Source organism: Eumetopias jubatus, unplaced genomic scaffold (genome assembly GCF_037043125.1).
Source record: "Eumetopias jubatus isolate StellerSeaLion01/CBP00866 unplaced genomic scaffold, mEumJub1_p1.0 scaffold_15, whole genome shotgun sequence".
Taxonomy (NCBI): domain Eukaryota; kingdom Metazoa; phylum Chordata; class Mammalia; order Carnivora; family Otariidae; genus Eumetopias; species Eumetopias jubatus.
Window position 1 is genome coordinate 59,101,250 of NW_028274821.1, and position 10,927 is coordinate 59,112,176.

Genomic DNA, 10,927 nt, shown 5'->3' on the forward strand with positions numbered 1-10,927 from the left:
TAGGGGGTGGTACTTCTCCTGTCCAGAGCAAATCTCTTCACCTCTGCCCTGACGTCATTCCTTCCCTCCATCTCTGGGATGTCTCACCAGGCATCTCTCTCTCTTCCGCATCCTTCAAGATCTTTTTCTCTACTGGTTCCTCCCCCTTTTTCCCTCCTAAAAAATGCTTCCTTGACTCCACATCTCCCTCTGGATATTGTCTGACTTCTCTCCTGCTCTTTTCATCCAAGCTTCCTAAACCAACTCTGCTGTTTGGTTTCTGCCTCCATTGCACCACTGAAACCACATTATCTGAAGTGCCCAAAGACCTAATCATAAAATCCAGGGGACATCTTCCAGTCTTTATTACTGGCGTCCCCACCTGCATCTAACATCAGTGATCACTCTATCCTTCTGGAAACCCCCTCCCTCCTTGGCTTGCTTGAAGCCAGTCTGTCCTTCTGATGCCAGAGCTAGCATCTTGAATGTGGGTTTGATGGAGGCAGGTGGCTTGATCCAGCCTGTCTCCTGTGTGGTGCTCTCTCTTGGCCTCATTAGGTGCCAACTCTACGGTCCTAGGGTGTCTGTCCCTGGGCTGGGATCTATTTGCCCCATACAGAACCAGGCCAGATTCCAGAGGCTTCCTTTTTATTGCTGATTTGAGCCAGGTTCAAAGAGGCCTGCGCCAGGTGTTGACACTGTCTGTCCCTGGAGGAGGGAAAAGCAGAGGTGAAAGGGTCAGGTATGTGGGTCAGACATAGGGTCAGGCCAGAGGCTGTGTGGGCCAGGAGGCCCAGGGGGTCTGGGGTGGGAGCCAGGACGGCCAGAGGGCCCCTGCTCCTGTAGAGCCTCAGAGTCAGAGTTGCTGACGATGGCTTCTCGGAGGGTAGGCATCTCTGCAAAAGGCACATAGTCTGCTCCTGGGGGTGGAAACCAGGGCAAGTATGGGGTGCAGCAGGTGAGAGGGTGAGATAGTCCTGGATGGGATGGTTGAGGGTGAGAGCACCTTCTTGCCTGGCCTTCTGACCTTGACCCCCCCCCCCCCCGTTCTAGGTTGCCCCCTCACCATGAGGCCTCCCTCCTCGTCGCCGGGTCTCCTCAGTCTCAAAGAAAGTCTCGTGTTCCTCCCAGCGCCGGTCACAGGCCGCACAGAGGAAATTAGACTCAAAACAGTGGCAGCAACAGCCTAGGGCAAGGAGGAAGCCAAGACAGGTATAGGGAATTGGGCCTTCCCCATGGGCTAACTATATTCTCATCTCTTCTGTACCAACCACAAATGCGAGTTTCTTCTACCAGTTCCCCTATTCTTATCTCCAAACTATTTGCATCCTACCCATGCCCACCCCTGTACTCCCCTCACCCTAGAAATTACCTTTCACCCTGCAGGGATGGGACCCAGCAGCTGCATGGTCTTCATGGCTGTGTTTGCAGCGACATTGGGCCCTCCAGGCCTTGGGGTCAAAGGTAGCTCGTCTTTTGAGCCAGAACTCACCCACCTCCTCTGGGCGTGATGGGATAAAGCAGAACATGAGGCAGCGACACTGGCCCACGTTGCAGGGCACAGATATGTCTGTGGGAATGGGGACAGATGGTAGGATTAGACTGGCACCTAATAGGGCCTGGCCTTCCCGTGCCAACCCTCATACCAACATGCACACTTTCTCTCATATGGCCAGAGTATAGTTATCCCTCCCCGCTGGCAGGGGCTGCTCAGTTCTCCCTACCTGAGATGATCTGGTGCTCTTTCAACAAGTGTCCACAAAAGCATTTGGACTCATCTCCAATCCGGAAACAGTCCCATAGGTAATGGGGGCAGCGCCAGCCAATGTAGAGACCTGAGAGTGGAGGGATTAACAAGGAAAAGTGAGAAGGAATAGTAGCCTAAGCCTCCTACCCAAGGCGTTCTCACCTCTCCCCCTAGGTGTGTTCACCTCCACCCATGAGTTCTCATCCCCACCCCTTTAGACATTTTCTCGCCAGGTTTTCTCAGGGTTCCACAAGTGTTTCAGTTCCTTTTCCACCCCAGGATCCACTCCATCTCCGTTAGCCTGTCAGAAATGACTGAAGACAGTCTTCAAGATGATAAATGAAATTTTGTTTGAAGATGAACATGAATCTCGCCAAGTTCTCTGTGACTGTGAAGATTCCCATCTCCTCTCCTTCCCACATTAGAAACCAGCTTGGTTTTGTTTCCTTGAAGTGTCTAAGGTGAGGGAAGGGAAGATGATTGGCCAGGTGTAGAAGAGATGGTGAGGACTGGCACCTAAGAAGCATGGTTGTTGACGGGACCAGAGGTGGAGGAGGAGGAGGAGGTTGGGCAGCTCTGGGACCAGGAGAAGGGCTTTCCTCACTTTTCAAGGTTTGCACCTTCATATTACCTTTCTTTGTTCCTGGTGTTACCGAACTAATGCTATCTATGAATTTGAGAAGGGCTGCCTATGGTTCTCTAAGAATCAGGAGAAAGAGGTAGGCCAGAAGTCATGAGTGGTGAAGGTCAAGAAATCGAAGCTTGTGAGGCTAAGAAGTATCCCTGAGAGCAGGCACCAGCAAAATGCCACAACCCTTGAGAGCCTGGTTACAGCAGTGGGATCTGAAACTGGCTTCATGGTTAGCCTTACTAAAAGGCAAGGGTGGAGCCATGTAAATATGGGAGGAGAACCAGAGAGCACATCCCACTCAGATTTTCTCACCCTTCAGGAGACCTGAGAGTACTCCAACTTCTAGGCAAGAATCCTAGATGAGTCCTCATGGAGTGGGACCTTCGGCCGTAGGACCCATTCCCATTTAAAGGCTACAGTGAGGTGTCACCTCCACCAAAAAGTTGTCCCTGACTTCCTCTGTCTACGGGCCCCTTCTCTTTCTTTGACTCCTTGTGCTACTCCTATTACAGTACAATACATCAGAATGGACTTTCCACTTGTATTCCTCTTCAACTGTAAGTTCCTCCAAGTAAGGGTCTGTCTTTTTGCCTATATCTCTAGTCCTAGCTTAGGGCCTGGCCAAAAGAGGTGCCCAGAGAGCACAGACTCCTTGACTGATGAAGTGAAGGAGCAAATTCCTTCAGGAAGGAAGAGAGACCCAGTATTCCAGGCATAGCCCTGAAGTTAGTGTCCTCTGGTCTTTGACTCTGGCCAGGGCCACAATTCACAATTTTGTGCCTAATTGTCAGTCTAGGTTTTCTTGCCTTACCCATGGTCTTTCAGGGTCTAAAGCCTGTCCAGATAATGGCTTTTGGCTTTGCTACTTCTGTCTTGATACTGACAGCCTATAGTGCCACTGCCCCATTACACCAGTGAGTCTTGGTCGAAGGGGCAGAGAATAGGCAGAATCACAATGGAGGTGAGTGGGGGCCAGAATTCCACTGGAGGAATTCTGAACTCTGTCCAGAGCAGCAGGGCAGGCTGAGCAGATGAGGTGTGGAGGTGAACGAGGGTCAGTGCCCATAGATCAAGGTCCTGCCTGAGGGCCTGGGAGAGTCAAGTCCAAGCACTGGTATGGGAGTCAGTGTCCAGCTCTCAGATGAAGACTAGAATTTAAACAGACTAGCAACTATACCTCAGACTCCCATTATAGGTGTCAGTGCTCTTAAAGTGGGACACATCAGGCCATGTAGTCCAGAGTGGGAGCCTCTTCTCTCTGCTCTGATTCCAAACACTCTTCCTGTTATAAGTGGACAAGGGCCGGCAGGGTGAGGAGACATTATCTGGGATGCCATTTTGACCCTGTATAAGGTGGTTCTACGTAGTTTTGCCTTAAGAATCTTTGCCTCAAGCATTTTCACTGCATGATTAATTGGCCATAGGCAATTTTGCCACAAAAGATAAAATTATGAAAAATAAAAGGGCATTCATTAAAAAGGACATAATGAAAAATGGAAAATGAGTATCAAAATTAAAAATGGCTTTATTGCAAAATGCAATATATTTGAATTTAAAATGAATTTATTTTTTTTTAAAGATTTTATTTATTTATTCATGAGAGACAGAGAGAGAGAGAGAAGCAGAGGGAGAAGCAGGCTCCCAAGGAGCTGGGAGCCCAATGCGGGACTCGATCCCAGGACCCTGGGATCATGACCTGAGCCGAAGGCAGACGCTCAACCATCTGAGCCACCCAGGCACCCTGAATTTAAAATGAATTTAAAATGTATAGAATAGATTCACAGCAATACTGTGAATAACTGATTTTATTTTGTGGATTGTACCTAAGCACTTGTCCTCAAAGTCTTACATTCATTGTTTTACACGTTTTTGTTTTTTGTTTTTGTTTTGTTGTGCTTGTTGATTCATCTCCTTGTTTGGCATCACACTTTTTTTGCTAAAATTTCTTCCTTAAGAGAGGTATCAGTTAACAAATACTAGGATACATATTTGTAACTGAACTTTGTATTGTGTTGTGAAAGCTTTCTACACTGCTGCTTGTTCTTGGCAGATTGTCACATGTCCATCGATAGACATTCCAAAGTTGTATGGGAAGTTGTGTGGATTCAAAACTCTGTGTCACTGTGTAGACAATTATGAAGGCTAAGATCTATGTAATATAAAAATGGGAGTACTGTGTCAACAGAAAAATGAAACCAAACTGTCAACCAGTTGATGAAGCCAACAAACTGTCAAACCAAACTACCAACTAGTTTATCTTTTTTTTAATCTTTTAAAAAATCTTTTATGGCAAATTGCCTTATGGTTAACTAATTTTGTGGCACCCTATTTGTGGCAAAGGCGTCTACAGTACAGATGCTTACTCTGAAAATACCAGACAGGGTACAACACAGTCGGTTCCATGGTCATATATCACATTTGCATGATAATATCTATTTTTGCTTAGAACATTTCCATACAACATACAGCTGTCTTTACATGAAGGATGTCTCCAGTCCAGACTTCTCTCCTGAGCTTCAGACCCATATAGCTAGCTGTCTCCAGACTCTTTCACCACCATGTTCCACCAGCACTTCTAATGTGGTACAGCCAATTATTCCTTTCAAACCTGGCCCTCATCCTTTGTCCTCTGTTCATCCAACACATACTTATCATGCATCTACTCTGTTTTAGGCATTCATTAATGGTTATCATCATCAAATCAGTCTCTAAGCCAAAAACCTAGAGGTCATTCCAGGCATGTCCTTCTCTCTTATCCTATACATCCAAAGATCCAAAAGTCAGTTTCACCTTCTTAACATTTCTTGAACGTTCTATTTCTCTCCACCTCCACCCATCTACTTCTTACCTGGATTATTATTACCAGTGACCAATGTAGTCTTCCTACGTCCAGTCTTATCTTTCTCCAGTCTACGATACTGCCAGAGCAGTCTTTCAAAAACACAAATTTGTTCATGTTATTGTCCCACTTAAAATCTTTCAGTGACTCTCAGCTACCCTTAGGATATAATCCCAGTTCTTGAGCTTTGCACAGAAATGCCTGTACAGTTCTGCCTTCCAGAGCTGAGCCCTGTCCAACATTTCTTGCACTTTCCTACTGGTGCCTTGCCCTGTCAGATCTCACCTTACCCCAGTTTTCACCTGGCCACCTCTTTTTACTCATCTTATAGATTTCAGCTGAGAAGTCATCCCTTCCAAGGCTTATTCCCTGAACCCCCAAGATTGGGTGCCCTTTTTTTCTGCTTGTGCGGCACTGTGGGCTGACCTCAATCATAGCAATTAGAATGAATTATAATTATCCTTTTACTTATTGGTGGCTCTCATTAGAGTACAAATTACTTGAGAGATTTTGTTTTTGACATCCCACCAGCCACTGCCTCCACATCTGGCTCAATGACTGGCATACAGTTGGTGCTCAATAAATGCTGAATAAATAAAAGAAAAGCTTACATTTGATCCTTCTCTACACAGCACACATTCTGATTCTCTAGGGACTCAAGATCCCCAATATTAGGAGGGAACTCTAAATACCTTTTTCAGGATTGAATGACACTTAAATTACTACATAAAACCGCCCGTTTAAACAGGAAAATGAAGAAGTTCCATGTGAAGAAGTATAGCAGCCTTGAAGAGTGGAGAGCAGGCAGGAGGTGCTGAGGAGATCAGGGACTGAATGACCCTGTATTTGCAGGAAGAATAAGAGTGACAGAAGATGTTAAAATAAGCAAACAAAGCCATTTAAATGCCTGAATTGAGACTGAGAAACAAATGAGATCATTATGACTTTCTTGGCCAGGGGTGGAGGGGAAGGGTCCCAGCTTGAGAATGAGGAAAGTAAATTGCATGGAGAAGGGAGGACATAGGATTGCCTGGTTGTCTTTATATCTTAGGACCATCTAGTTTCAACATAACTCTCTTCCTATCATAAGGGGAAAAGGAAGTATGAAAGACAAAAATAAATGCACTGATGTCTACTGAATTCAGTTTAGAAACCCCCAGAATCTGCAGAGCAGGTCAGGATGGCCTGCTTTCTGAAGTTATTCGCTATAGACATGAAGTTCAGCAACACAGGTACACATGCTCGCACCGGACGGCACGGGTTTACATAGTACATCTGCACACCTTTTATATGCAGGCACAGATAAGCATAGCGTGCCACTAATGGGGCTGGCATGAGTACTAATTCTGGGCTGAGACTTGGAATCAGTAGGGCTTGAAGATACGACTCTTCTCTTTGGTGAAGAGACTCATAGCTTTTGGGTACCCACGTGATAATGGTCTGGCATGTGGGGTGACAGCCTTTTAGTGGAGTTCCACCAAGGGGACCAAGGCCTTTTGCCATGTCAGAGCCACAAGTCTCCTGGACTATCTAGGGTCCTGGGCCATCTCTGTCTTAAGGTTGGTTTGGTGCAGGCTCTCAGAGCCCTAGATGTGGGGCTGGCCTATGACCCTTCTTCTTCTTTTTTTTTTTTCAACAGCTTTAGTTTAGCTGCCTGTCCCTACCTGGGATTTATATGAATATCCCCACTTTTTTCTGTACTCATGCTGTCCACTTTGGCCGACCTGGCTTCTCCCCTCCTAGATTACAGGCAGTTAGCATTGCCATTTCCACAAGGGGCAGTGATCCATTGATCAGGGCAGGTTCCCTGATCCAGTTGGATTGGAGGATGGCCACGGTCCTGTCACAGGCTTCTGAAGGGCTTTCTGGGCTCACCTGTCTGGATGGTACTTAGGGCTGCATTCTTCTCCCATTGGAAAAGATAATTCACCTGAGCACCAAACTTCTCTCTGGGCATTGCCTTAGCCACTTCCACCAGCTCTGCTTGCTTGGCAGGCACCACTGGGTGGACTGTGTAATCTGGGAAGGGAAAAGCTGAGTAACCAAGGGAAGGTGAGGAGGCCCTAAAACTAAGAGAAGGGGCCAGGTTGAAGAGTAACCCAATCCCCTCCTCCTGGGGCAGGTATAAGACAGTGATGAGAATGGGGAAAAGTGCAGGCATAATTACAGCTAACTCCTTTCTTCTTCTTCTTGCCCAGCTGTTGTCCAGGCTGAGCTGTGTGTGCGGTGCTGTCAGTGGCATCCACCTGCTCTTTGTCTTCTCCTTCCTCTTCCTTTTCCTTTGCAGATGTGTCCAGGTGGACCGGGGCTGAAGGGCTTGAAAGGGAGTGCTTTTGAAGGATCTCAGACTCAGAGATCTGGATGGACCTCCTTGTCCATGAGACCTCACTGGGAGAATACTTAGAGAGGTCTTCCTTCAGAGTATCAGGGGAAGGTACAGCGACATAGTCTTGTGATGAGGTAGGAGAAGAAAGGTGTTTCTCTGGGACCTTAAAGATGTGAGTTTCCAACAGGGTCTCAGGGATAAGGGTTTCTAAAGGGATCTCAGAGTATCCTACAGGGGTCTCAGAGATGGAGGGCTCCAAAAGGGATTCAGAGGTGTAGGTCTCTAAAGGAGCCAGGGAAGTGGATGGAAGCATATGAGATTCAGAGGTGTGGGCCTCTAAAGGGGCCTGGGAAGTGGATGGAACCAGATGAGATTCAGAGGTGTGGGCCTCTAAAGAGGTCTCAGAGATGGAAGGTTCCAAAGAAGTTTCAGAGGCATGGTTCTCTAAAGGGGCCTGGGAAGTGGAGGGAACTAGATGAGATTCAGAGGTGTGGGGCTCTAAGGGAGTCTCAGAGATGGAAGGCTCCAAAAGGGTTTCAGAGGTAAGGGGCTCTAAAGGGGTCTCAGAGATGGAAGGCTCAAAGGCTGTTTCAGGGATAGGGGGCTCCTGTGAGTCCTCGGAAGGGTCCTTTGAAGAGGAGCGCTCCTCTGTTTCCATGGTGGTATGAGGCTCTTCTGTGACCTTGTCTGCTTCCATCTAGTGGTAGAAGAGGGTACAGGCTTCATTAGGTTCGGACTGGAGGGTCTGCGAGTCAAGAGTTCACTGGGGGTTATGGAATTAGGATAAGGTTTTCAGGGCACCTGAGATATAAGGAGGAAGCAAGATGAACTTTGGGTCAGGGTATAGTGCCAGGAGGTTCACCTGTGTGCCTAGACCCCATGTGACATGTGGCTACGGATTGTGAGGGAGCTGGAACTTAAAGACAGAAAGGTTGAAGCAGTCAGAATCCCATCAGTAGATGGTAGCAGAGGACCGTGACCCAGGAGGGAGCCTAAACATAGCAACTTGGTTAGTCCAAGAGCAGGGTCCTGGGCCTTAGGACCATGGAGTTCAGGCAGTGGAGTTCTAGAGACTGGGATACCCAGCCAAAGTGGGGGTTTGCTCCTAAGAGTGCAGGACAATGCCATGATGCATTAGGCAGGGCCCCGACTGCAGTCTGGTTTTGTCTAGGACCACATACACCCTCCCTTGATGATGTCACTCATGTTCAAGGCTTTAGTTACTTCCAGTGGTATGCGGATGATTCCTAAATCCGTATTTCCAGTTCAGACCTCTTTAAATCCCTGTATTTAACACTCATACCCAACTGCTTGCTGGACATTGCTAAATGGATGTCCCACAGGGCATGAAAGCTGAATTCTGGGAATTATTTTGGTCTTACCGTTTCCCCTCAGACCTCATCTTCAAATAGGCACCAAGGACTGTATTTCCTATTTTCTAAATAATCCCAAAATCCATTCTCTCCTTTCTTTTCTCTCTAATTTTGTTTAAGTTCTCATCATTTTCTACCCGGATTATGTAGTAACTTCACCCCTCTGTCTCCTCCAGCATATTCATCCACTCAGCCATTCTTTCATTGATTTATGTAACTTATACTTTTATAAACAACCCAGTCTTACACTTTTGCCCAGGCACTGTGCTAAACACTGGACTCAGTTGAAAGAATCTGGGAAGGAGACCAGGTTAACCAAAATGACAATACAGATGAGTTGGTGGTGTGCTGGGGTAAGCTCAGGATGCTGTGGAGTGGGGTGTGACAAATTTGTCTTGGAAGGATGTCCAAAAGAAGTCATCCCTTTTTTTTTTTTTAAGGATTCATTTATTATTTATTTTGAGAGAGTGAGAATGAGAGAGAGAGAGTACATGAGAGGGGGGAGGGTCAGAGGGAGAAGCAGACTCCCTGCTGAGCAGGGAACCTGATGCGGGACTGGACCCCGGGACTCCAGGATCATGAGCTGAGCCGAAGGCAGCCGCTTAACCAACTGAACCACCCAGGCGCCCAGAAGTCAGTCCTCCTTAACGACCCAATGGAGATCTTTCTTTAAAAATGTAAACCTAACAATGGCATTCCTTTGCTTAAAAACACTCAATTGTCTCAGCCTAAGGATTAAGTCTAAATTTCTTGGCCCTGACATTCAAGGCCTGCCATTATTTGCAACACTGCCTAAGGATTCCAGCTTTAGCCTTCTGTGCTCCCTTTCTCCCCAAGCTCCAGAGATGCTAAACACATTATTTAACATTCATTAGAGTCTTTCCAAAGGGGAAGTTTGGGACAAGAAGTAGGGAGAGAGGTAGGATGATAGGAATCTGACCAGACATTCCGCAAGAGGAAAAAGATACTTGAAGGTGGAGAACCAAGGATGGGAGAAGGATAAAAAGAAGGGGAAGAGGGAACTGGGTGGAGAAGTGTGGCGGAGGGGGAGTGTAAGGATGAAAAGTAGAGAATGGGAGGGGTTTCGAGTGAGGTGGGAAGGGGCAGAAGGTGTTAGGAGCGAAATGGGATGAGAGTTTGGAGGAGGAGCCTTTGGAGAAACCACATACCTCTGGGCTTTGGCTTGGCTGTTAACAAGTCCTTCCTTAAGTCACGATCTCGTCTGAAGCTGGGAAGGGGAAATGTTAGGGGAGGATGGAAGGCTCTTGGATGAGACTCGCCTTGCAGTTGTTATGTAATGAGAGGCCTTGCCTTCAAGTCTACCACTTGGGGAGGGAAGTTGGACACCTGCAGAAATTCGCAAAGGAACTCTGGCCAGATCTGGGGGAGGGTGGGAGGGGAAGGGACGAGGGGTTCCGCGGCCGATGAGGGAGGAGCTTGACTGAAACCTCTGGAACCCCAGCCGGGAGAGGAGGGATCCGTCACCAGGGCAACCAGAACGCCCAGGAGTCTCCGTGGCAACAGCACTGGTTTCCAAATGAGGCTGCATTGGACCCAGAGGGGACGAGCCTAGAGGGCTCACTTTTAAAGGGGTTTTGCGGGATCTCTGTGAGAGTGTTTGGGTAGTCTGCGGACGTCTATGGGGACGTCCGTAGATGTCTGGGTTTGTGAGGGTCTCTGTAGGGTTCCTATGAGATGTGTGTGGCTCTATCAGTGGGGGCTGTGAGGATCTGAGGTTAGCATCGGCGTTCCGAGGTTGGGGTGAGAAAGGGGATCAAGAAGCTGGGGCTGGGGCGGAGTCTGTCCTCGGCCCGCAGAATCAAGTTGGAGACCAATAGAATAGGGCAGGGGGTGGGCTTTACTGGCAAGAACCAATCGAGCTGATAGATGGGCGGAGCGTCATAACTACGTCAGACAGAGGCCGCCGCCGCGGGGCCTGGTTGTCGCCGGTCCAGCGCAGCCCGGAGTCGCCCAGGCCTGAACTCCTACCCAGGTCCCCGGCCCGGCCTTAGCCGGCCTGACCCCGACCCCG

General features: G+C 48.0%; 1 protein-coding gene across 2 annotated transcripts; it reads right to left on the reverse strand.

Moving 5' to 3' along the window:
* Positions 1 to 649: 649 nt before the first annotated feature.
* FAM221B (family with sequence similarity 221 member B) lies at positions 650 to 8,219 on the reverse strand. 2 transcript variants are annotated; one of them, XM_028096231.2, is made up of 7 exons: positions 7,869 to 8,219; positions 7,388 to 7,685; positions 7,072 to 7,212; positions 1,704 to 1,814; positions 1,352 to 1,549; positions 1,046 to 1,165; positions 650 to 687 (listed from the first exon to the last, which is right to left on the reverse strand). In XM_028096231.2, the coding sequence occupies exons 1-7, from the start codon at positions 8,217 to 8,219 to the stop codon at positions 650 to 652; spliced, it is 1,257 nt and encodes a 418-aa protein (XP_027952032.1). The 2 variants fall into 2 exon arrangements, with proteins under 2 accessions (XP_027952032.1, XP_087875364.1); XM_088019238.1 differs by lacking the exon at positions 650 to 687 and adding an exon at positions 718 to 899 and having other exon boundaries at positions 7,072 to 7,215; positions 7,364 to 8,219.
* Positions 8,220 to 10,927: the final 2,708 nt, after the last annotated feature.